Raw genomic sequence first — 27,145 nt, 5'->3', positions numbered from 1 at the left:
ATTATGTGCATATCCTAGTATGTCCAAGTGTAACTTATGCACCAATAATAAATTTTTTTAAAACTAAAAAAAAATTAGAGCAAGAAAATTAATTTCACAAAAGAGCGCTTTACCTTGGTATCAAAATTGTAGCTGTATTTACCTGATGTAGTCCAGGGATCATCAGGACCTTGTTTATTAGAAAAACTTTAGAAAAATATATAACAAAAATGGGTGAGTTCAGTTCTTCTCTATGTATATAAAATAATGTTTTTGACTGATAAAATTTGACTTCTGTTTTTTTTAAAAAAAGTTTACAGCTTGATGAAATGTCAATATCTGCACACCCATGTAAACCACCACCCAACTGAGAGAGCACCTAGAAACTCCTGCATGCTCTTCCTGATGTCCCTCCTCTAGAAGTAACCATCCTCAAATAGCTGTCACCATTGACAAGAGTTGTTCATTTGTTTTCAATGTTTTATTAACATGTATTAAATGACTATTTTAATAGGGTTCGATTTGGTATTTCCTTACATTCATATATGAGTTTTAATCAAATCCAGTTCCTTTTTCCTATCCTACCTCCTTCCTCATACCCATCCCAATCTCTAGTAATTGTTATTCTGTTTTTAAATTAACATTTTTTAGCTCTTTGCTTTTGTGTCTGAATTATTTCACTTAACATGATGTCCTCACTTCATTTAATTTTCTGCAAATGATAGGATTTTATTCCTCTTTATGGATGAATAGTATTCCATTGTGTATATACTACATTTTCTTTTCCCATTTATCTGTTGTTGGGCACCCATGCTGATTTCATATCTTAAAATTTTGCTCATTTTTGAACTTCATATAAATGGAATTGTGCATCTGGCTTCTTTCAATCAATCTAATATCTGTGACGTTGATCCATGTTGTTGTTATATGTATCTTTGTTTTATATATGTTCTGGCTTAGTATTACATTGTCTTGAGTATATCACATTCTTCTGTTGATGGGCTGTGGGGTTGTTTCCAGTTTGGGGCTATGATGTTTAAAGCTTTTCTGAACGTTGTCATACATGGCTTTTTGTGGAAATATTCATCCACTTCTTTTGGGAATTGTTGGGCCATAGGGTTAACATATGTTAACTCTTCCAAAGTGGTGGACCACTTTATGATCCTGTCAGGAGTGATGAGAATTAGAGATGGTCCACATCCTTCCCAGTCCTTAGTATTCATGGAGGAGATAATAGAAAGCCATTGCAATTTTAATTTGTGTTTCCATAATGATGGTGGATTTAATGATGTTAAATCTTTTTTTTTATGTTTGTGAGACATTTGACCATTCTCTTTTTCTGAAATACCTGCTCTTATCTTTTCCCCATTTTAATGGAGCATTTCTTTTTTCTTATTAGTTTGAGGAGGTATATAACCTGTATATCTTAGCTATCCTAGATATAAGTATTTTGTCTGACACGGTTGAACATCTGTGACTCTAAAACATGAAATCTGAAATACTCTGAAAACAGAAACTTTTAGGGTGTTGACATGATGCCTCTAAAACATTAATTTACAGGCTGAGGTTGTGGCTCAGTGGTAGAACGCTCGCCTAGCATGCGTGAGGCCCTGGGTTTGATCCTCAACCCCACATAAAAACAAATAAATAAACAAAATAAAGGTATTGTGTCTAACCAAAAAATTTTTTAAAAACCCCATTAATTTGCATATATAGTATGAGGTGTGGGGCACAAGTGGCTTTTTCTGCATAGACAGTCATCTGTTCCAGCATCATTTGTCTAAAACATGATTCTCTTCTCACTGAATTAGTCCCTTTGACGTAATCCAGGTGATGAGATATATGGTCTGTTTTTAGACCCTGTTCTTTTTGTGGGTCCATTTGTCCCTCCTTATACTAACACTACACTTTATTTTTTTTAATATCATTTTTATTGTTGTTTATTTTTTATGTGGTGATGGAGATTGAACTCAGGGCCTCATGCATGCTAGGCAGGCACTTTACCACTGAGCTATTTCCTCAGCCCAGCACTATACTTTAAACACTGTAGCTTTATAGTGACACTTGGGATCTGGCATATAAGTCCTCCAACCTTGCTCCTGTTCAGGGTTGCTTGGCTTCTTCAAATCTATTGCATCTCTATATACATTGAAGATATAAGCTTACTGATTTCTCAAAAACTCTGCTGGAATTTTAAAAGGGGCTGAATCAACTCTGTAGATCAATTGGTAAGGTATGGGGATCCCTGTAGATACATGCCACTACTTAGTAAATGGATGGCTAGGCATAGGTGTCTGATAATGTGTCTCCTGGATTGAATTCATTTTTAAGATAATTAATGACATTAACTTTTTAAATTATGGTACATTAACCAGCATATTAATAACAATTTTCAGTATGCCTTTAAATAGAATATTAACTTTTAAAACTGAAACTTCAGCTATTTCTCAGTTGGGAGGTAACATTGTAGTGAAGGAGCAGCTTCTGATTTGGAGGTTAATTGACGTTTATTGTGGATTATGGTGATATGTTTCTGAGGCTTTGTTTTAGAAGTATAAGCAATCCTTTAGCAGGAAGAGTGAAGCAAGTGGCATCACTATACCAGACCTTAAACTATACTACAGAGCAATAGTAACAAAAACAGCATGGTATTGGCACCAAAACAGACTGGTACACCAATGGTACAGAATAGAGGACACAGAGACTAACTAACCCACAAAATTACAATTATTTTATATTAGACAAAGGTACCAAAAACATTCCCTGGAGAAAAGATAGCCTCTTCAACAAATGGTGCTTGGAAAACTGGAAATCCATATGCAACAAAATGAAATTAAACCCCTATCTCTCACCACACACAAAACTCAACTCAAAGTGGATCAAGGACCTAGGAATTAAACCAGAGACCCTGCATCTAATAGAAGAAAAAGTGGGCCCTAATCTCCACCATGTGGGATTAGGCCCCAACTTCCTTAATAAGACTCCTATAGGACAAGAATTAAAACCATGAATCAATAAATGGGATGCAATCAAACTAAAAAGTCTCTTTTCAAAAAAAAAAAAAAAAACAATCTGTGAGATGAACAGAGAGCCTACATCTTGGGAGCAAATTTTTACCCCTCACACATCAAAGCACTAATCTCTAGGGTATATAAAGAACTTGTTTATATCATGCATTTAAGAATATCTAAAGGGGGCTGGGGTTATGGCTTAGAGGTGGAGCACTCGCCTCACATGTATGAGGCCCTGGGTTCGATCCTCAGCACCACATAAAAATAAATAAATAAATAAAGGTCTTTATTTAAAAAAATATATGTATCTAAAGAAATAGGACTGGGGTTGTGGCTCAGAGGAAAGAGCGCTCCCCTAGCATGCATGAGGCACTGGGTTCAATCTTCAACACCACATAGAAATAAAATAAAGGTATTATGTCCACCTACAACTAAAAAATAAATGTTTAAAAAAAGAATAAAGGTGTTGTAAAAAAATTATTAAAAATAAATAATAAAGTAACTCTTGATTAAGTTTATTCAATTTTAATTAAATTTTAGAGGGTTTTTTGCTTATTTATATATTGTTAGTGTCATTTGAAGTATTTAATATGGTTACTTCTAAAGTGTTTGGAATAAAAGTTCTCTAATTTCAACTGCAGATTAATTTTCTGAAAAATGTTTACAATTCCATGTTAACTGTGATTATCTGTATTTTTCTGGTTTTAAAATCTAGCTATTTTGAGGGGTTTGGGGTTTGGCTCAGTGGTAGAGCACTTGCCTAGCATGAGCAAGGCTCTGGTTTCCATCCCCAGCACTGTCACCAATACAACAAAAAACAAAGCCAGCTATTCATTGTTTTATTTTTTTTTCCCAGAGACAAAAGGATCTGTCCTGACAGACACCATATTAATCCAGAAATAGATATGCCAAGGAAATTATCCAACCAAGCGCTACCAATGTTTGGATACATTAAAGTAAGATCTTTTTTGTCCAGTGATTGTTGAATCATTGTAATTTTTTTAAGCAGAATCTTAGTACAATGTAATTTATGATTTATAATATTCAATATTAATATCCTGCCATTAATCTAATGATAGAAATGTGTTCTTATATCTTAATTTCAGAGTCCAAATTTATATGTAAAACCATGATGAGTTGGGCAAATGCATGACAATTTGGAGTTGTTTTTTCAGGAAAAAAAGTTTCCACTTGGAGGCAGTTAAAAGTAATATAGTAAAAAGTGGCACACACCTGGGCTGGGTTGTAGTTCAGTGGTAGAGCACTTGCCTTGCACATGTAAGGCACTGGGTACAATCCTCAGCACCACATATAAATAAATAAAATAAAGGTCCATTGACAACTAAAAAACATTAAAAAAAAAAAAAAAGAAGGTGGCACATACCTGTAATCCCAGCAAGCTGGAAGGCTGAGGCAGGAGATTGCATGTTTGAGGCTGAGACCACCCTCAGCAACTTAGGCCCGAAGCAATTTAGTGAGACCCTGTCTGAAAATAAAAAAATAAAAAGGCCTGAGGCCTCAGTGGTTAAGTGCCCCTGGATTCAATCCCTGGAATGACTACTACTAGTGTAATAATAGTAATAATAATACAGTGACTACATGAATCCTGTTCAAATATCAATAATTTCTGTGAGGAAAATTCTTGAGATTCAAATCGAATTGCTGAGTTAAAAATCATTTTCTTGAAATCCCTCATCAATTTCTTCATTACTTTTTTTCTCCTTTTCACTTCTTTCCCCTGAAGGCTTTCTCTTTAGTGTTGGTTTCCTAGTGCTGCTGTCTCAGATTGCCACAATTGGTGACTTAAAACAATATAGATGTATTTCAGTTTTGGAGGCCAGAAGTCTAAATGCAGGTGACATCAGGGCTGTGCTCCCTGCCACTCTTCAGCCTCCTGAGGAAAATCCAGTTCTGGCCTCCTCCAGCCTCTCCTGGCTTCAGTCATGGCTTGCAGTCACATCCCGCCCCCCCATCTCTGCCTCCTGCATATTGCCTTCTCTTCTCTTGGTGTCCCCACAATATACTTGTCACTGGAAGGAAAACCCACCTTTTAATCCAGAAAGGTCTCTTTATCTTGAGATACTTGATTTCATCTACAAAGACCCTTTTCAAATAAGGTCACAGTCACAGTGACCTTGGGAATTAGGACATGCACATATCTTTTGGGGGATGGTCACTGTTGATCCACTACAGTTTTCATCATTGAAATAATTTTCTTTCTAATTTTTCCCTGAGTTTTATCCCCTCATTTCTATGTTTTTCTAATTCTGATTTACATTTTTCTTTTTTGTGTTGGGAATTGACCGAGAGACCTTGGACATGCTGAATACATGTTCTACACTGAGTTACATGCCCTGCCCTAGTAAGACAGATGAGGCCGGACACCCAAGAAATTATCAGGAAGCAGGAGGAGCCAAATCTGAGGCCAGCCTCAGTGATTAACGAGATCTTTTCTCAGTGGTAGAGCACCCCTCTGGGTCCAGTTCCTAGTACAAAAAAAAAAAAAAAAAAAGTTTTTTGTAAATTTTGACAAACATATATTTGCCAAATATATGTTTTGCAAAGAATTTCTCCTTCTCGGTTTTTCTTTTCATTCTCTTTATAGTGTCTTTTTTAGAGCAGTTTTTAATTTTAATGAAGACAGCTTACATTTTTTTCTTTCATGGATTATGCTTTAGGTATTATATCTTAAAAAAATCATTGCCCAAACCAAATCATCTAGATTTTTCTCCTGTTCCTTATCTGCTTTTATTTTGATATTCATTGGGCCACTTTGTCAATTGTTGTTGTGAATTATGTGCCTGGTTTTGTTGCTCTGTCTGAGCTCATGTGAGGATTCAGACAGACTGAAAAAATTTTCGCATTTTACTGCTACCACCTTCCCAGAACCCTGCTAACCCAATCTCCCCATCGCCCCCTCCTTTCTTTCTAATTTAGATAGCTCTATTGAAGTATAGTTTACATACAATAAAAATCACTAATTTCAAGTGTATAGTTTGTTAAGTCTTGATAAATGTAAATCGTCATGTAACCACCACTACTAGTGTCAAGATGCAGACATTTTCATAACCCCAAAAAGGTCTCTTCTGTCCCCTATCACTGAGACCTTGCCCTACACCATCGTCCCTGGCAGCCACCGATCTGCTTTCTGTCAGTTGTTTTACTTTTATTGTAGCTTTGTATTAATGAAGTTTCTTGAATCTGATTTCTTTTACTCAATACAGTGATTTTGAGATTTCTTTATGTAGTTCTTTATGTTACTGTGTAGGATTCGAGTCTATAGATGTGCCATAGTTTGTTCACAAGTTGATGGACATTTGGGTTGTTTCTAGTTTCTGGCTGCTTTGAATATTTGTTTTATAAGTCTTTTTAAATATATATTTTCATTTTTCTAGAATAAAAGACCTAGGAGTCTAATTGTTGGGTTATAAAAGTATATGTTTATAAGAAAGTATGGGTTTATTAGAAATGTTTTCTAAAGTGATTGTACCATTTTACATTCTCACCAGCCCTGCATATGAGAATTCCATTTACCTCATATTGTCATCAGTACTTGGCATTTGGTCTTTAATTCTAGCCTAAATTCTAAAATATTTAAATATTCTTTAAATATTTATTCTGTTGCATTTGTGCTGTTTTATTTGTAGTTTCTTTGTGATAATGGATATTGATCATCTTTTCACATGCTGTATTGTATATTTATATCTTTTATTTTATGAATTTGCTTTTCAGGATTTTTGCTCTTTTTTTGTGTGTGTGTGTGGTACTGGGGATTGAACCCAGGGGTATTCTACCATTACATCACATCCCCAATAAATTAATTAATTATTTATTTATTTTTTGGTACCAGGGAATTGAACCCAGCGGGGCGCTTAACTGCTGGGCCACATCCCCAGCCATTTTTTGTATTTTATTTAGAGACAGGGTCTCACTAGTTGCTAAGTGCCTTGCCAAGTTGCTGAGGCTGGCTTTGAACTCATGATCCTTCTGCCTCAGCCTCCCAAGTCGATAGGATTCAGGTGTGTGCCACCGTACCTAGTTTATTTTTCATTTTGACACAGGATCTTGTTCAGTTGCCTGGGCCAGCTTAATCTTGTGATTTCTCCTGCCTCAAGCTTCGTGAGTCACTGGGATTGTAGGCATGTTCCACTGTGCCCAGCTGCCCTTTAAAAAAAAAAAAATTAGGCTTTTTTCTTATGTTACATTTTATTTATTTATTTTAAATATTTATTTTTAGTTTTTTAGGTGGACACAGTATCTTTATTTTATGTGCTGAGAAATGAACCCAGTGCCTCACGCATGCTAGGTGAGCGTGCTACCACTTGAGCCACATCCCCAGCCCCTTACATTACATTTTAAAGACTTCTTTACATATTGTGAATGCCCTGCATCAAATATATATGTTGCTATTATTTTCTCCTGGTTACAAAGGGAAAGTTTTTATTTCAGTGAAATCTAGTTATCACTTTTTAACTTTATTTTTTGTGCTTTTCATGTTGCTTATTCTGAGGTCATGAAGATTTTCTTTGTTTTTTTTTTTCCCTAGGAGCTTTATGATTTTATAAGTCTTATCTCTTCATTTTAAATTAATGTTTGTGTGTGGTGAATCCCAGATGGGGGCAATGTTTATCCTAATGGATAGTTAGTTACTCCAGCATTATTTATTATAAAGACCTTCTTTTTGCCCTAAATGACATTGGCACCTTTGGTATAAATTAAGAAACCATATATATGAATTCTGAACTCTCGATTCTGTTCCTCTGTTTATCCTTATGCCAAAGCTACACTGTCTTGATTTATTGTAGCTTTAGTCTTGAAAACTGGTAGATAAGTCTTTCATCTTTACCGTTCTTTTTCAGTATCCTTTTTCTGTTTCTTTTCATAACCATACAAAATGTTAGAATCAGCTTTCCAATTTCTACTTGTGATTTTGATTGGTATTGCAGTGAGTCTATAGAGTAATTTGGGGAGAATTGACATCCTGTCAACACTGTCTTCCAGTTTATTACTGTGGTATATCACTCTGTTTATCTAAGTCCTCTTTAATTTCTCTAAGCATTGTTTTCAGTGAATAGGTCTTATATTTACTGCATTAAATTTATCCCTTGTGTTTCATGTTTTGGAATGCTATTGTTAATATTTTAAATATATTTTCTAATTGTTTTAGAAATTCAGTTAATTTTTGAATCTTGGATCCTGTAACCATAACAAAATGAATTATTTATCTGCAAAGGTACTAGGGAGAGGAGAATTAAAGCAAATAGCAGGTAGCTAGACGGTACCTACTCAATTTGCAAAATCAGAACTGAGGGGTTTCACAACACGTGGGATTTTTAGGGCTAAATCCAGGAAAGTCTCAGAAAAACCAGGGTGAGTTGGTCCCCCTGTCTGGAGGCCTAATGCTGTCCCTACATCCTCCTGTTCAGAGTGTCTAGTCTTATGAACTTCCTTTGGCCACATCCATTCTGCCAACATAAATTGTCTTTTGCTGTGTTAATGCTGTGCAGAGGAGACTTCCAGGTCTGATGCCAGTTGTAGGCCTGGATTTTATTCGCCTGCATGCATGCTAAGCCCTTAGCTTAACACACAAAGCCTTATAATTTGGGAAATGTGAGAGGAAAACCTCTCCCTTTACTCCTAAATCACCTAAAAGAGTAATTGCTGACAGTTTAGTATATTTTCTCTTGAAATGTTTCTTTGAATCTTTAAAAATCTTTGTTATTGAGCCAGGTGCAGTGGCACACGCTTGTAATCCCAGCAGCTAGGGAAGCTGGGCAGGAGGACCATGAGTTCAAAGCCAGCCTCAGCAATTTAGCGAGGCCCTATGCAATTCAGTGAGACCCTGTCACTAAATAAAATACAAGAAAAGGCTGGGTGGGGAGGTGGTTCAGTGGTTAAGCATCCCTGAGTTCAATTCCTAGTACAAAAAAAAAAAAAATTTGTTATATATACATTGTGCCCTGTCCACCTCTCCTAACACTGTAGGGAGTGTTTTCCTCATCCTCTGGGCCACCTCCTGTCATCACCAAGCAGGCTATTGTCTGGAATGCCAGACTCTTTGGGGCTCTAGCCACAAGGGAGAATTCTGGACTACATTGATGGCACTCTTGGGAGAAGACTGTAAGCAGGAAGGAACTGTGAACTCCCTGCCTCAGGGGAGGGTAGAGAAGCTCTGAGGGCTTTATTAAGGCAGCTTTCTCTGTAGTGCTGGAGAATGACTGGTCCAAGTACTGGGACAGGGTCTCCAAGGAACATGACTCTGGATGATAACAAGTTCTGTCAAGAGGATGAAATGCAGTTAAGTAGTTAGGGTGTCTGGGTATAAGTGTGCTAGGGAACAAAGGGTCTTTGGAAATTATGGGTAGGGAGAGCCTGTTTGTAGAGAGGTCAACTGCATTGAGGCCCAAGTAAGATAAGGATCCAGTCATGGGAAGAGCACTCCTGGTGGAGAAACCAACTAGCCCAGAGTCCCTGAGGAAAGATTTATGTGTTATGTTTGCCAGCAGGAAAAGGCTCAGTGGTAGTGAGAGTTGTGAGGGCAACAGGTGATGAAGTTAGAGGGGCCACAGGCTGTCAGACCTGAGACCCCTCACCCCTTTTGATCACAGACTGACTTCCTCCCTGCCTGGCTTTCTTGCCTCACCTCCCAGTCAGTGCTGCCCACCCCCACCCCACCAAGTAACTTCTCCTCATTCCCACCATCCCTGCCTTTACATGGTGTTTCTGCCTTCTGGTTGACCTTCTCCACACACTCTGGCAGCTGTGCATGTGCAGGGCAGCGTCCCCTCTCCCATGCCAACATTTCCCCTGGCACTTCAGTGATCCTGCTACAAATACCTGTGAAGTGTCTCCTGAACACACACCAGTTTGGTGTAGCCTGTCCACTCTTGGGTTGCTGAGTGTCCCTCTAGGGTGTGGCTTCGTCTGTCCCTGGTACCTGATACACATTAGGTTTTTTAATAAAATGCATCTTGTTATATGACAAAAGATGAGAAGGAGCTCAAGAGACAGCAAAGCTGTTTTATGAATGTTTATTAAAATGCAGTTTAAAGGTAAATAAAGGGGGCTGGGAATGTAGCTCAGTGGTAGAGTGCTTTCCTATCATGTGTAAGACCCTGGGTCCCATCCCTTGAGCCACATAGAAAAAATTTTCTTAAGTAAATAAAAGAACACCTACACTTAAGATGAAGTTTTTAAATAATGCAATTTGCCAAAAATCATCCATTAGATTTAAAGTAGACTGTAGTTATTTATGGTATGGCACTTTTAAATTGTTTTGTTTTTTGAGATACTGGGGATAGAACTCAAACCTCCTGTGTGCTAGGCAAGAGCTCTACCATTAAACCACACTCCCAGCTCTGGTATGGTGTTTATTTTGCTTTGTTTTTAGCATACTCCCTTGTTTATTTTTAAATCCCTGTTTGCATGAGGTCAGGTAGCATGTTTGTCTTCGGTTAGATTAAGTTTCCTTTCTGGATATATTTACTGTGTATGTTTCAGATAATACCTTTTTATATTTCAAATGCAACAAATTACTTCGGTCGTATAATTGATAAACATGTGGATCTTTATGCAATTCTCAATGCTGAAATGAATGAGTATTTTAAAGATTCCAGTAATAAAACGACTATCAAAAAGGTGGAAAATTTTGGATTGTATGGACTAGAAGAAAAATCACTTTTTTACAGGTAAAATATCTATTTTTCCTCTCTAGAGTTTTGAGGCATGAGGTAATATAAATGGTGTTGAACACCTGTGTTCACCATTGGCTGAGTGGGAGTGCACCAGGCCTGGCTTCTTCTAAGGAGGCCCTCCCAATGCACTGTGACCCCAGACACCTGGTACAGTTTTGCACAAAAGACTCCATCCTTGGCTCCTGAGCATAGATCACAATGGCAGTGCAACCCTGGACATTCAGGGAGTTGTCACTGTGTGTAGTGTACACGTACATCTGCAGCTTGTTTAATTCTTAATAAATTTCTATAAAATTGGCATCATACCCTTCTTGTAGATAAGGAGACTGAGCTGAGAATGTTAAGTGAGTTGACTAAGGGCAGCTCAGTGGGTGGCACAGTCAGTGTTCCAGTGGCCTGGCTGACCCTCCTGTTCATTAATGCCCATTTTTCCTGAATCCACCTCAGGGCAGGCTTTGGATCATAAAGTTTGAAATTTTAATTTTCCATATTAACTTTGTTTATGTTGTCAGATAAAAGGATTTCCTATATTCAGAAGTACTACATGTTTCTATGCTTAGGTATATTTTAAGTAATGTGCCACTAAGGATTCTGAAAGGCCTTCCTTTATTTGTTTCTAATTTAGAGTAAAACAGTGCAGTCAGTGTGACAGTTTATTTTAGTATGTTTTCCTTTTGATGGGTAAATTGAGGCAAAGATGATTTCCTTTGTGGAATCTCTTTGTTAAACCGATGCCACCATTGTTCTCCAGGGTCCAGGTGTTGGAGATGAGCCAAAAAGAAGACACTTGGGTCCTGGATAATATCCTTATAAAGTTCATAGATGAAGGCAGAACTGGACTTACCACAAGAAACCAGCTGTTGCATCTCCCAGAAAATTTCCACACTCTTCCTCCTCAGGCTGTGGAGTTTATTGTATGTAGAGTGAAACCTGCTGATGGTGAAATTGAGTGGAATCCAAAGGTGAGTTATTTTTATGTTTTGTCAACTTGTGGAATATATTTAACCCATAATATACACAGACTTTAGGCTTTTTTGAATTTAGAGTGTTGAGTGTTTGCTTCATGATCCTAAGCAGTTAGAGTGTGATCTGCTTAAAGTCTCAGCTGGTACAGAACTGTAGTAACTGCCATCATGCATAGAATCAGCCCTGAGCCAGAGTGTTGAGGACCCCTGACATTGTGGCTTCCATTGTTAGTGCTCATCTTAGAACTGATATAACACAGGGGTTGTGGTAAGATGAACTGGCTATCAGCTTAAGGAAGAGAAACAGTGCAAGCACCAATGAAAATGAGTCCTAGGCAAAGTGGGGACATAGGTGGTCACCAGGTCACTCTATTGGAGGAAGGGGAGATGGAGCTTCTGATGTGAAGGACATTTCCTCTGGACCCTATGGGGGTCACTAGAACGTCACCAAGTAGAATGGCAAGGGCACCTAAGGCAGAGAACACTGCCCGAGGCAAGGCATGGAGCCCAGAGAGCAGCCCCGCAGGCTCACACAGCTGTCTAAGGTAGGCAGAAAGGCACCACACGTTATCTGGCTCATCTCAGAGCAGATGCTCCTGATTCTTCAAGAGAAGGTTGAATTTTGTGGAATCTGATTAATGGATTATGAAATAAGCCATTGCAGTTAGCAAAGTGAAAACATTTTGGGTCATAAGCAAAGTTAAATACTGCCCGGGAAATAAGCAAATGAATGTCTCTTGATGAATACACAACCTTACCATTGTGGGTTTAGTGAAAAGAGCCTTTATCAAATGGCAGTCTTTTCCATTTGTTGTACTAAATATTTACTGTCTATTGTGTGCCAGGTGCTGTGCTGGGTTCTGGGTATATAGCCATCAGCAAGAAGAAGACCTTGTCTTCAAGACAAGGTCTGTAAAGATAACTGACCACAGTTGTTTCTTAAAGGGCAGCCTTCTGTAGACATGGGGACAGGTTCTCCTGTATATGTTCTTCCAGGTACACTCATAGATTCAAGGGGAATGGAAACAACCTTATGTCACTAACCATTTCCTTCTTGTTCTGCTTCATTGGTGTTAAAATGTGCATGAAAGATTGCCGACAGACCTCATCTGCTGTGGCCCTCCTTGAGAGGAAAATAGTGACACATTCAGAAAAGAGCACATGAAAGACCAGTGCCCCCAGACCCTGTCTAGCAGAGCGGAGCAGCTCCATTGCCATGACATCCTCTGGAGCAGCAAGAACAACTTTTTTTTGCTTCTGTTGATCTTTCAAACATACATACACTGAAGACAGAAGAGAATTGATGCAAGTGATGAGTGCATACATGTCCACAGCAGTAAACAATTAATATTAGGATTCCAGATACTCCACATGGACTCTTACCCGTTCCTGAAACAACTAGCATGAGCCCTTGGGCAAGTTCCTGCACCTTTCTACATCTCTCCTTGATAAACTGTTGTTACCTTCACTGAGGAAGTGGGGTAATGCCTCCCTAGCCCATAGGGTTGTTGTGAGGCTCAAATGAAACACACAAAATATTTTGCAAATTATGCAGCATATACTGAATAAAGTCTTTTGTTAAAGCTTCAGATAAATAACTGAAGTCCTTTTTTTAGGTTACCAGGTACATTCATCATAAAATTATTGGAAAATTGCATGATGCAAAAGTGGTACTGGCTTTGGGAAACACAGTTTGGATTGATCCGATGGTAAGCATGCAGTTTTATTAGAAATCTCAATTTGAGTAGGCTTCTAAAATAGTCCAAATTTGTCCAATGTGTTGTGTGAATGACCATTTGCACCCCAGCTTATTTGGGGCTCTAAGTTAGGGAGACGTCTTTTTCATGTTATTTCAGTCATGAATTTGGTTGTGGGTTTGGTTTTTCTCTCTCTTTTTTTTTTTTTTAGTGTTTTGCATGGTAACCCAGTGCACACATCCTTCTACGTATGATGCGCATGCACTCTCACTTATAAAACTAAAGTTTCATGAAACTTCTTACTTCATGTGACATTCTCTAATATTTACAGTTCTGCTCTATTTAACTTCCTTAATGTTGATCATGAATAATTAAGTCAGTCTCACAACCCACCATCCACCCATATGAGAAACCTGGGATCAATGACTGCTGTAGAGGATCCATCTTTGCTAGTTTATAAATGATCCTAAAGACCTAAGATATGCTCAGTAATGCTGATAGTGCTGGTCTTTGGACATTCAAACATAGGTTTTTCTACCTTATTCATTCACCAAATATTTACTGAGCACCTACTATGTGCTAGGACCAGTACTGGGCCCTTAAGTTCCATCTGAACAAAGCAGCTGAGGCCTTCTGCCTTCTGACGCTGATGTAGAGTTGGGCATGAGTGTGACACAAGGACATGCAGTATACAGGTCTCTATGGCTCTCCACTGGTGCTGGCACACCCCTCTCCGAGTTTGCTATATTAGACAAATCTTAATTCTTGTGATTGTTTGTAAGATTTTTAAGGAATTCAATTCAAAATTATTTTGCTAAAGGTGGTTTTTATAAAGTTAACAAAGTTCTAATGCCTTAAAAGGGAAGTTTGGCTTATGATTTAAGGATAAGAGAGAAATAGTTTTAAGAAGAGAAAATGTAAATTACCAATGCAGATAAGCAGATTTTTTTTGGGGGGGGAGGGTCTTAGTTGATGTTGTTGTAGTATTATAGTTGTTTTCAGGAAACTTTAACAGGAATTTCTAAAACTACAGCTTATAGAATGAAGCAAAAAAGAAAACCCACTTGGCAATTATGTTCCCACAGCTGCAAAGTGTGCCTCAGTGTCCACTGGCACACTGGAAGGAAGCTGACCCCCAATCTTGCCAACTTCTCCACCCAGACCAGCTCTGTCTCCATTTTGAGTGGAGAAAAGCTTTCATGCACATTGCCAAGTGTGAGACATATGCCCAGGGTTCATTCAGGAAAGTGCCCAGAAGGGCCAGCCTGGCCTACCCCTGCTTCACTGTAACACTCAGTACTGTGTCCACACCTCCCCTCCACAGGAATCAGACTGTTGCAGATTTTTGTGGTTCATTTAGTTTTGTATAAATTTAAATGAATGAGAGTATTTTGGTTGCAGAAAAGACAAGTAGAGGAAATAGTCCAGAACACAGAATTTAGGCTCTTGGGATAAGCCCTCTCTGGACATGATAGGACTCTGAGCCTTAGGCTCCTCCTTGCTGATTTTAGAGATAAAAATAGTTGAGTGAGAATCAGAAGAATGTAAGAATTTTGTATTTTGTTACAGCACCACAGATTAGTCTGGAATGGGGTTTTATTCTAGGATTCAATCCCACGCTAGATCATATTTCCACCATGTGGGTTTAGGCTTGGGAAGATTTGATGTAACCTCAGTTGTGAAATACACAGATGTTGCAGTGGGAACCACTTGTGTGTTATGGCATGTTCTGGAGCACATCAGATGTGCAGAGAGAGACTGAGAGACCACGTGAGAGTATTCATGATTGAGTTAAAATTCAGAGAGTGACTTCTTCAAATGCATGTTTTTTTCTTTGATTCAAGGTACATGTTACAAAACTTTCAAATTTGAAGACTTCTGTCATTGATTATAATGTTCGAGCTGAAATTTTGTCTATGGGAATGGGCATTGACAATTCGGAACACATAGAACATCTGAAAAAATTATACAAAGAAGCTAAAATGCCAACTTTTGAAGCACACATAAGCCAACCTCGGTAAGTACAGTTCTGCCTCCCTTTTGGAAGAGCTGTTTTGTTTTAAAGAAATATTAAGTGTTAAGTTAAATGAGTCTCCACATCCCTGTCACTCAGTTTTGATAACTATCAAAGATCAGGGAATCTTGTTTTATCCATACCCCAACTCTGTTTTGTTTTTTTTTGTTATTGTTGTTGTTAGTTGTAGATGAACAGAATGCCTTTATTTGTTTCTTTTTATGTGATGCTGAGGATTGAACCCAGTGCCTCACTCCTGCTAGGCGAGCGTTCTATCATTGAGCTACAGCCCCAGTTCCCCAACTCTAGTTTTTTGTGGAGTATAATCAAGCAGATCTCAAGTGTGTTATTTCACCTTTCTCTCTCCCTCTCTCTCTCTTTTGTGGTGTGTGTGAAGAGGACGGGTGTACTGGGGATTGAACTCAGGGGCACTCGATCACTGAGCCACTTCCTCAGCCCTATTTTGTGTTTTATTTAGAGACAGGGTCATACTGAATTGCTTAGTGCCTCGCAGTTGCTGAGGCTGGCTTTGAACTCACAATCCTCCTGCCTCAGCCTCAGGAGCTGCTAGTATTACAGGTGTATGCCTCTGCGCACAGCTTTACCTGAATCTCTTACAGAATGGACTTGTGTTAACTTTTTCTTGGCAAATAGCACACATACAGAAAAGTGCACATGTCACAAGAAGAATTTGATGGATTTTTTTGAGCACAGCTGGGAAACCAGCCTCTGATCAAGAAAACAGAGCATGACTCAGAGCCTCCTCCCCTCCCAAGGAAAGTCATTCTGTCATGGAAAAGCATAGACGGGTTTCCCTGGTTTTGAACTTGGTTTGAATGGAATCAGCAGTATGTCTCCTTTCTGTTTAGCTTCTTTAACTCAGCATTGCTTGTGCAGTTCATCTAGTTATGTATGCCGCTATGGATCTGAGCATTCATTGCTACATCATGTCCCTTTGTATGAATGGACCATGACTTGTTTTGCCCATTCTATTGTTGCCTGAGACCTTCCACTTGGGGGGTACTTCAGGCAGTGGTGTCTCCTGCATGTCTTTTGGTGCACTGAGAGAGAGTTACGATGGAATGGAATTGCTGAGTCATAATTAGAGCCACTGTCCATCAGTTTTTCAAAGTGGCTGCACAGTTTACACATCCATAAGCTGTACATGAGTGACCATGAAGTCTGTCTGAAAGGGTATACAGGCAACCACAGAGGGAGAAGATGGACACAGCATGTGTGTTCACCAGATGATTTGTTCCAAGAACTCCTGTCATAAAGAAAAATGTGGACCTCTATTAGGAAAGGGGACAAAAGACTTGAATAGCCACTTCACAGTCCAGTTGCTTTGTGAAAAGGTGCCCAAGCTTATTAGCCAGCCAGGAAGTGCGAATTCAAACCATAGTCAACAGCACCACAGCTCCAGCATGAAGGGAGAGAAGTGAAAGGAAGTTCTGGTGTCAAGGATGTGGAGGAACGGCAGCCAGGCATGGTGGTGCCCACCTGTAATCCCAGTTATGTGGGGGACTGAGGCAGGGTGAGGCCCACCTAGGCAACATAGCCAGACCCATCTATGAGTATCTATGGGAATTGAAATATCAGTTGGTTTCTTCCCACTTTTGGAAATGAGAGAAATTTCTCCTACTTACAAGAGATTCTTTTAAAAATGAAGGTGCCTTTACAATTCAGATTTAATAAACATATGAGGTTTGGTCATTTATGGGAAGCCCCAGTTTTGCACAAAGCCTCTGCTGGTTCCCTTTCCATACTGTGATTTTTGAAACTGAGCGGAGAGAATTACAACATTGCCGCAGTCACAGGCAGAGCAGAGAGCTACAGAGCACCACAAAGTCTTACAGAAGAAGCCCACCTAGGAGACTCTACGTCAGAGAGTTCTTAGAGAATGCAGGAGATTCTGATGGGTAGAGAGGGAGCAGCTGTGGAGAAGCAATCCTTGGAGAAATGATACAGGGATGGGATGAGTTTGGGGCAAGTTGTAGTAACAATAAATGGTGAGGTTGATGGGGAGAAGGCTTACAAGGCTGGGTTCGCCAGGGTGTGGAAGACTTCAGGATCATGTTCAGCATTTGTACCTGGGTAGGTAGTCAGTGGATGAGGAAAACTTATTTAGGATTCTAGAAATACAGCTGACACAGCATGTTGGGATGAGGAAAGACAGTACACAGGAGATGGGGGATGGGGTGGCAGTTACCTAGATGAGAAGAAGGCTGATATCCCCCAACAGGAGGACATATTCTGGGCACTGACAGGTGGAGAAGCCGTAAGATAGTCACTGCCAGATATAGAGAACATGATTCTGAAACCCAGTGACTGTGAGGACGTTTGCATGGCAGACAGTGTTTTCCAGAGAGCAGCTCTTCCGAAAGGAAGAGATACTAAGTTTGGTTTTAGACTTGCTGTTTTAGGTTTATTGAAAGTATAAGCCCAGAGCTCAGGGAAGCAGCAGGGAAAGACTTGGTTTGCTGGCATTTGAGGAGAATCAAGACTTTGGTGAGTGTGAGGATGAAGAAGCAGACCTGGTGGAGGAGGATCTAGTGCAGGAGGTCAGTGCTGTGGTGGAAGAGGAGGGCAGGAGGAGCAGGACATGAGGAAGAGGAGGCCTGGGGTGGAGCGCCTGCATTGGTGGGCACGGTGTGCTCTCCTTCACCATTTGCTCAATGCCATGCCCCAGGTTCACACATGTATGTCAGAGGCCACCTTGGAGACACACGTTGACACCCCTTCCTCACAGACATCTGTGGGTATGTAGCTGTGCTGCATAGGTCTGCTTATTCTGGCTTGAATTATCTCTGAAAGGATGCACAAAAAGTGAATTACATTGTCACATATGACTGGCTAGCTGGGGAAGAGGGGTGCAAGGGACATTTTTTATTGTGTAGACCTCCAAGAATGTGGCTATTTGTTCAGAGAACCAAAAGAATAGTACAATTTTAAAAACTTAAGTGAACAAGGCAGTCCTCAATGTACTGATATGAAATAATCCCTAGCTGGTTATTAGATAAAATAAACTAGGGTAGCACAGTGGATTTAGCAGGTTCCCACATGTTGAAGAATATGACTGTCTCTGTGTTTCAGATAGATATAAATGGCAATATTTGCTTTTTTATGCAAAGAATATTTCTAGAAGTTGATTTAAAATTGTGTAGTCTCTGGAAAGATGGTCTGAAACACAAGCAGGGATGAAGGAAAACTGTTTTCACTTCTGCTCTTCTGTACTGTGTGAAGTGGGGTAGCAGTGTATGTTGCTAGTCTCAAAATTCCAATGAATTTGGAAGGAAAATTGTTGAAGTAAATGAGTGAATGCCTTTCTCTGATAATGTCTGTCATCCACTGTGTGCTTGATGTAAGGGCATAGTATTGAGCAGAGCTGGCCAGCCCTGCCTTGTCATCAGTAAATAAATCGTAAACTCCTTGTGAGTTTGACTGCAGGGTACCGAGCACTTCATTCATTTATTGCCTGCCATTCTCTTCCTTTGCCCAAGTGTCTCTTGAAGTTCCAGAGTTAACCTCCACTTTTTCTATCCAGGACACCTCCATTAGTAGAAGATGCTGCTTGTCTGCAGGACACACAGCAAGAGGTCAGGAATGCAGAAAAAGGAGCTGGGTCTGAGTTGAACTCGGAGAACCTAAAGCCCGGTTGGTACTTTTTATTTAAAAGGTGGTTGGGGCTGGGGATGTGGCTCAAATGGTAACATGCTCGCCTGGCACGTGCGGGGCGCTGGGTTTGATTCTCAGCACCACATAAAAATAAAGATGTTGTGTCCACCGAAAACTAAAAAATAAATATTTTAAAAAATTATCTCTCTCCCTCTCCCTCCCTCCCCCTCCCTCCCTCCCTCTCTCTCTCTCTCTCTCTCTCTCTCTCTCTCTTTAAAAAAAAAAGATGGTTAACTTGAAATCACTAATGTTTAGAACTGCTCTCCACTGGTAGATGAAATACAGAGAAAATAACGCAAACTGTCATACCTAACTGTTCCTCTTTTTGATGATTCAGCTTCCAATGGTGGTTTTTTTCCAAACAGTTTGAGGCATAACAGATGTCCAGTGAAGTACACAGGGCCTAAATGGGCAGCTCATCAGGGTTTGTACTTGTGTATATGTCCTCTAGCCACACCTAGATTTTGCTTTTGAAGGTTTCCAGAACCCTCCCCAGTGACTTCCATTCTGATTTCGTTTGTTTTTTTTTTTTTTCAAGATTTAATATACATGTATTCTTTTTGGGGATGGGTACCAGGGATTTCATGGAACATATAGTATAAATTTCATTCAAAATAAATTATATTCATTAAGCCAAAAAGGAAAAAAAAGGACATCAAGTTTTAGCTACATTGTTAAAATACAAATATGCAGATTTTTTATATATGATAGCAGAATGCATTACAATTCCTGTTACACATATAGAGCACAATTTTTCATATCTCTGGTTGTATACAAAGTATATTCACACTAATTTGTGTCTTCATATATGTACTTTGGATAGTAAGATCATCACATTCCACCATCGTTTATAACCCCGTGCCAGCTCCCTATCCCTCCAACCCTTCTGCCCTATCTAGAGTTTGTCTATTCCTCCCATGCTCCCTCCTTCTATCCCACTATGAATCAGCCTCCTTATATCAAAGAAAACATTCAGCATTTGGTTATTTGGGATTGGCTAACTTCACTTAGCATTATCTTCTCCAACTGCATCTATTTACCTGCAGATGACATGATTTTATTCTCTTTTATTGCTGAGTAATATTCCATGTGTATATATGCCACATTTTTTTAATCCATTCATTTATTAAAGGCAGTTTAGCTATTGTGAATTGTGCTGCTATAAACATTAATGAGGTTGTGTCCTTGTAGTATTCTGGTTTTTTGTTATTTTTTAATTATTTTTTTTAAATTTTAAACATTTTATTTGTCTATTAAATTATAAGCATATGTACCATGTTTTATTTTTTTATTTTTTTTTAAGAGAGAGTGAGAGAGGAGAGAGAGAGAGAGAATTTTTAATATTTATTTTTTAGTTCTCGGCGGACACAACATCTTTGTTTGTATGTGGTGCTGAGGATCGAACCCCAGGCCGCACGCATGCCAGGCGAGCGCGCTACCGCTTGAGCCACATCCCCAGCCCGATGTTTTATAATATGCTATTTATTATTATATTAATTAAAAACTCATTGTGAGAAACTTGGAAAATATAGAGAAAATAAAAATCATCCATAATTCTACCACCTGGAGATAACCATTATTATCATTTTGATGTATTTCATGCTAATATTTTTCGTTACATTTTTTAATAGTTGAAATCAGTTTTTATACATTTTATCATGCTATTTCATTTAAATTATAAATATAACTATTTATCCATGCTATTAAATATTATTTACAAATTTTCTTTTCAATTCATGTAATTTTATTACATGAATATATTCTAATTGATGTAACCATATAAGCATTTTTGAACATGTGGGTTTTTTTCTCATTTTTTAAATGAATATAAATAATACATTTGTTTTTTAAAATTATTTCCTTTAAAAATATCACCAGAAGTGTAGTTTAATCATTGTTTCAAAGAGACAAGGTACATTTTTAAGGCCCTTATTACTTTCCAAAAATAACAAAACAATAGATATTCACTTCAGCAGAAAGTAAGAATCCTGTCTCATCATAGCCTCAACAGCATTATGACATCTGCATTTTAAGTCTTTAGTAATAATTTCACCTTAATTTTTATTTCTTGGTACAAACAACATTTAAAATTGTTATAGTCCTTTGCAATTATTTTTATCTTGTTTTTTATTCCTGCCTTTATCCATTCACTTGATTTTTCATTTAATAAATGTTTATTAAAACAACTACTACAGAAGGGCATCTAGGTTGCTTCCACAGTTTAGCTATTGTGAATTGTGCTGCTATAAACATTGATGTGGCTGTGTCCCTGTAGTATGCCGTTTTTAAGTCCTTTGGGTATAGACTAGGGAGAGGGATAGCTGGGTCAAATGGTGGTTCCATTCAAAATTTTCTAAGGAATCTCCATATTGTTTTCCATATTGGCTGCACCAATTTGCAGTCCCACCAGCAATGTATGAGTGTGCCTTTCTCTCCACATCCTCGCCAACACTTATTGTTGTTTGTCTTCATAATAGCTATCATTCTGACTGGATAGTATGCTGTTTTGAAGTCCTTTGGGTATAGACTGAGGAGAGGGATAGCTGGGTCTCATGGTGTTTCCATTCCCAATTTTCCAAGAAATCTCCATACTGCTTTCCATATTGGCTGCACCAATTTGCAGTCCTACCATCAATGTATGAGTGTACCTTTTCCCCCCACATCCTCGCCAACACTTTTTGTTGTTTGTCTTCATAATAGCTGTCATTTCTGACTGGAGTGAGATGAAATCTTAGAGTAGTTTTGATTTGCATTTTTCTAATTGCTAGCGATGATGAACATTTTTTCATATATTTGTTGATTGATTGTATATCATCTTCTGAGAAGTGTCTTTTCAGGTCCTTGGCCCATTTATTGATTGGGTTATTTGATTTTTTTGGTGCTTAGCTTTTTGAGTTCTTTATATACCCTAGAGATTAGTGCTCTATCTGATGTGTGAAGATTTCCTCCCAAGATGTAGGCTCTCTATTCACCTCACAGATTGTTTCTTTTACTGAGAAGAGACTTTTTAGTTTGAGTCCATCCCATTTATTGATTCTTGATTTTAATTCTTGCACCACAGGAGTCTTATTAAGGAAGTTGGGGCCTAATTTCCACACGATGGAGTTTAGGGCCTACTTTTTCTTCTATTAGATGCAGGGTCTCTGGTTTTATTCCTAAGTCCTTGATCCATTTTGAGTTGAGTTTTGTGCGAGGTGAGAAATAGGGGTTTAATTTCATTTTTTTGCATATGGATTTCCAGTTTTCCAAGCACCATTTGTTGAAGAGGCTATCTTTTCTCTGGTGCATGTTTTTGGCACTTTTGTCTAATATAAGATAATTGTAATTTTGTGGATTATTCTCTGTGTCCTCTATTCTGTACCATTGGTGTACCAGTCTGTTTTGGTGCCAATATCATGCTATTTTTTTTACTATTGCTCTGTAGTATAGTTTAAGGTCTGGTATAGTGATGCCACCTGCTTCACTATTCCTGCTAAGGATTGCTTTAGCTATTCTGGGTCTCTTATTTTTCCAGATGAATTTCATGATTGTTCTATGAGGAATGCCATTGGGAATTGCATTAAATTAGTGCTTTTGGAAGTATGGTCATTTTTATTAATTCTGCCTATCCAAGAGGTCTTCTTTACTTCTTTCTTTAATTTTTTAAAAATTATTTTAAAAAATATTTTTAGTTGTCAATGGACTATTATTTTTGTTTTAACTTATTTATATGTGGTGCTGAGAATAGAACCCAGTGCCTCACACATGCTAGGCAAGCGCTCTACCATTGAGCCACAACCCCAGCCCTCTAATTATTCTTTTTAACTGGATATTGGGTTTCTATGAAATATATACTTTTATGTAATCCCCTTTCCGAATGTTGGGTATGTTACAAAAGAGTATGTGTACCTATAACTGTGTATATGTTGTATATAAATAACCTGTAGGAAAATTTGACTTTGGTTTTGTACAGACACTTTATCTGAAGACACAGGAGCTGCTCCCATTAGCAAAAGCGCACAGCCACACCTGAAAAGGTATGTCTCCCTGTTGCCAGAGCACATGCTCCCCTTAATTGGTGACTAAATACTGGTAAGCCTTTATCTTTCCTTCTAGCTTTCACCCACAAGTAAAGTGGTTCCAAAAAGAAGATGTCGTCATCTTGAAAATAAGAATAAGGAATGTAAAAGATTACAAATGTAAATACTTCAGAGATAGAGTCATTTTCAGGTAAGATTATACATGGCTTATAAAATAAAATAGAAATAATTTCCAACATGCTAGAAGGCTGACTTTATTCTTTTTATAAATCTAGTGCCTGGGTGGGAGACAAATTTTACTTGGCTGATATGGAGCTACAGGCCAACATAAGAAAAGATGAATGCAAGTGTGTAATTAAAAATGAGGAGCCTGTAATCACACTTGCAAAAGAGAAAAGGGAATCCTGGTGTAACTTACTCAAACAGAGGGTGAGTTGAACGCACTGTGGCTGACTGGTCTGCACACCATGGGTTTTATACTCGTTCACTTATGCGAGCTGTTTTATTGAACAGAATCCTAATGTGGCATTTGACTTTGATCACTGGGAAGAATGTGAGGAAGACGGCCCTTTCTCCAAGAGTAAGATGTGAAACACCTATTCCCTAAAGGGATGAGGGTCCTGAGCATGGTGTGGGCGGTGCATATCTGCTGACTAGGGAGTCGGGTTTTGTGCAAATGCTATTTGGTATAAAGCCCTTAGAAATTGGCTTTCTCTTTGTGATTGATCTTGGTGCTAAATGTTGTGGTATGAGAATTTACCACCTCTTGGTAATAAACACACTTTCTTATAACTCTTGTATGACATTTGACCTAGATGAACAATTTATTTATGAGCAAATTTTACCAGCTCATTTCTTAACCTAAAATAATAGAAATATCAAATAAATGGCTAGATTGATAGAACCCAAGGGACATTTTCTGCACTGACCAAAATAATGGGGAACAAAGATTTGCCAAATAGACTATGCTTAACATATATATTATCTAACTTTTATAGTCATAAGTTCTAAAAGCCTGTCCTGCAAAGTGGCAGAGGTGGTTGAAAACAGTGACATCACTTCGGAGGATGACGGAAGTGAGAGTGAATGAGAATGTGAAGTAAATCCAGAAGAATGGCCGGAAGACTTTGAACAAAAACATTGCTAAGTGACTGGACTTTAAGAAAACAAGCAGTAATAGCCAAACCTTTTTGTGCCTGAAGGATAAATTATTACTAAGTGTCATCTTGTGGCAGTGGATCGGTACTGGTAAGAATTCTTAGTTGACTTAACAGTAGGTTAAAAATTATGAGATTGTCGAAGGTGGTGGAAGCAGGATCTGGAGTCAGAAGCAGAACCCAGATTGTACAGGAGTCTGCTTCACTGCCTCTAATAACTCATCCAGACTTATACAAGTTTGAACAAGCACAAACTGTGACATTTGAGATTTGAATCTCACCATATGCAGTTAGTACATTTTTTTTTTTTTTTTTTTTTTTGGTACCAGGGATTGAACCCAGGGACTCTTAACCACTAAGCCACATCCCCAGCCGTTTTTGTTTTTATTTTTGAGACAGGGTCTTACTAAGTTGCTTAGGGCCTTGCTAAGTTGCTGAGGCTGGCTTTAAACTTGTAATCCTCCTGCCTCAGCCTCCTGAGCCACTGGGATTACAGGCGTGCACAACCACACCTGGCTTTAGTCCACTTCTTTTTTCATTTAGGCATTTGGTGGTACATTGCTTAAAACCCAGTGTTAGGCATATGAGACTTCCATTTTACAAATAAATTCATGTTCAGCAACTGCTTAACAGAGCCCTTCAAGCTTGATTTAGTCAGGATTCGCCATCATTGTGTACAGGTACTAAAACTTTCAGTATTCTCCAGATCTTGTTAGCTTCCAAGCAAGTTGATTTTTTTCCCAAAGACAGTATGGGATTGCCTTAGGAAGACCAGAAGACCCAGGGCTTTCTGAATGTGACAGTGCTGGTTCTAAATTGCACCCTTGGACTTGCAGAGTCCAGGGCAAATGGGACAAAGTTTTCTTTTTTGGACACTTAAAAGGGACCTTTGCAGTATCTGGGAGTAACTATGAGAACACCTGGATGAGGTGAGCCCTGAAAACTTTCATGACTTGATCCTTTTGAAAGGTTGTGGCACCTAGGGTTACCAGCTTCTTGGGAGGAGTATGTATAGTCACTGCCACTTAGATGTAGGAGGCTAGGAGGCATAGTTGTAGAATACCCTGCATGCTTTGTTCATTTAAAAAAGTTGGGGAGGTGAGCTGTTGGGAAATTTTTAGCCCTGTCCCTCAATATCAGTTTTTCAGTTTACCCAAGAAGTGGGAAAAAACATTGATAGAACATGACTGTTGGTGACTGCCCCAAGACCTTTATTCTTTTTTTTTTTTAACACCAGAAGCACAGATGCCCAAGCTTATGTACATCCTCTGTGTAAGCTACTGCTTGAACTGAAGGTAAATTCTCTCATCAAGCCATCCCATGAGCAGGATTCTGGCTCTCATTTTTCTCATCTGTAAAATAAAATACTGAGATCATTGCATAGCCTCCCCTTGCCACAGAGCATGCCCAGAGTGCTGTTGGGGCAGGCCATCTTTTTTGTCCAGGGATTCTGTGATGGGCACCAACCACTGTATTACACTCAGGATGAGGTCCAGCCTGAAGAGCTTCCAGGAGCATGTCCTTACTGCTGCTGTGACTCTCATGGTTGGCTGCCAGCTATCAAATTGGCCCATGAATGAGATGGCTACATTGGGCAGGCTCTTCAGGAAGCAAAAAGATCTGGTGTCTTCTGGCAAGGTTCTACTTTGGTGCTCATCCTTGTTAGTGTCAGTTTCTGTAGGTTCAGGTCTGCCCCTGCTGAGGGAGGGCTTGGGGCAGTGCCTGCACCTCCAGAGAGCATCCCACAGGCACCCACTGGCTGCCTGTCCTCTGTGCTTAGCTGTGTGTAGTCTTTTGTGAATAATAATGGCAAGATCTAGAGCTATAGGAGGTTGCTTCCCAGTGTTAATGGCAGGGCCTATGTCAGGACACGGTGCCAGTTCTTTTCACAGTTCACCAGTAGCTCAGTAGGAATACTGAGGGAGAAGGGCTATATGAGGGCTATATGTTTAAGTCTCAACTTCTTGTTTCAGACATTCAATGTTGCTAATATTTGAAGCTCTGAACAATATTTCGATGGACATAGGATGCTGACTATGTAAAAGATTCATAATTGTTTTTCTGTACTGCTATTAAAATGTACTGATTTCTGAAACGTAAGGGAAATTTTTTTTCATCTGTGCTTCTAAAATTTCTCTTACAGTTCTGATGTGAATGCCTTTGCAGTGTATCATTAATAAAGTTTCAGTGTCCTCACAGAAATGTTACTTTTTCTTTTATTTTTTTTTTCTTTCTCTTTTTTCTTGGTACCAGGGATTGAACCCAGGGCACTTAACCACTGAGCCACATCGCCAGCTCTTTATTTTTATCTTTTATTTTGAGCCAGGAAGGGTCTCACTAAATTGCTGAGGCCGACTTTGAATTTGTGGTCCTCCTGCCTCAGCCTCCCAAGCTGCTGGGATCATAGGTATGCACCAGTGTGCCCAGCACGTTTTCATTTTTTTAAACTGTATTTTCCTTGGGTGCCAAGTACAAAATAAAATTTATTTCACCACACTTTTGGTGACCAAGATGCTAGTGGGCTGTTGGGAAGCAAGTGATGTTGACCTGGATAGAGCTCCCGTGTAAGCACATTAGACTTTCAGTGTTCTAGGTGGATGGTCAACTTTGCAGTGGGGGCCTCATTATTCAGCCCAGCACAGACATATCATGTATATCACAGTTAAATACAAGGATGGCAATATTTTTTCTGAAAAATGGAGAAAAAAATTTTGAGATTTTTAAAAAAATTTATGTCAGTCAAAGCAAAAATATCACCAGAATAGACCTTATTGATCATATGAGTTTAAAGAATACCCTTTATTTTTTATTTATCTATGTTTTTATCTTGCAGTGCTGGGGATGGAATACAACACCTTGCATATGGTAGGCAAGTGCTCTACTACTGGGCTTCCCCAGCCCCACCTGGTGATGGTCTTTATACAGCCCTTTCCC

The 27,145-nt window shown here is 38.9% G+C and overlaps 1 protein-coding gene across 7 annotated transcripts in view; it reads left to right on the top strand.

Annotated features, from left to right (window-relative positions):
* Nucleotides 1–24,144, top strand: part of Tdrd12 (tudor domain containing 12) — a 72,830-nt gene extending 48,686 nt beyond the window's left edge. For 2 of the 7 annotated variants that reach the window (XM_076838842.2, XM_076838839.2), the window contains 14 exons: nucleotides 3,847–3,946; nucleotides 10,491–10,678; nucleotides 11,436–11,646; nucleotides 13,266–13,358; nucleotides 15,191–15,363; nucleotides 15,932–15,941; nucleotides 17,644–17,684; nucleotides 17,972–17,983; nucleotides 18,905–19,014; nucleotides 22,988–23,051; nucleotides 23,131–23,244; nucleotides 23,330–23,483; nucleotides 23,568–23,634; nucleotides 24,083–24,144. In XM_076838842.2, coding sequence (XP_076694957.1) covers nucleotides 3,847–3,946; nucleotides 10,491–10,678; nucleotides 11,436–11,646; nucleotides 13,266–13,358; nucleotides 15,191–15,363; nucleotides 15,932–15,941; nucleotides 17,644–17,684; nucleotides 17,972–17,983; nucleotides 18,905–19,014; nucleotides 22,988–23,051; nucleotides 23,131–23,244; nucleotides 23,330–23,483; nucleotides 23,568–23,634; nucleotides 24,083–24,144 — 1,399 coding nt within the window. Of the gene's footprint in view, nucleotides 1–3,813; nucleotides 3,947–10,490; nucleotides 10,679–11,435; nucleotides 11,647–13,265; nucleotides 13,359–15,190; nucleotides 15,364–15,931; nucleotides 15,942–17,643; nucleotides 17,685–17,971; nucleotides 17,984–18,904; nucleotides 19,015–22,987; nucleotides 23,052–23,130; nucleotides 23,245–23,329; nucleotides 23,484–23,567; nucleotides 23,635–24,052 lie in introns of all 7 variants that reach the window. The other 5 variants (XM_076838841.2, XM_076838837.2, XM_076838840.2 and 2 more) reach the window with 3 other exon arrangements.
* The last annotated feature ends 3,001 nt before the right edge of the window (nucleotides 24,145–27,145 follow it).

This window comes from Callospermophilus lateralis, chromosome 18 (genome assembly GCF_048772815.1).
Source record: "Callospermophilus lateralis isolate mCalLat2 chromosome 18, mCalLat2.hap1, whole genome shotgun sequence".
Lineage (NCBI taxonomy): Eukaryota > Metazoa > Chordata > Mammalia > Rodentia > Sciuridae > Callospermophilus > Callospermophilus lateralis.
Note: the sequence above shows the minus strand (reverse complement) of the source record. Positions and strands in the feature narration are given on the sequence as shown.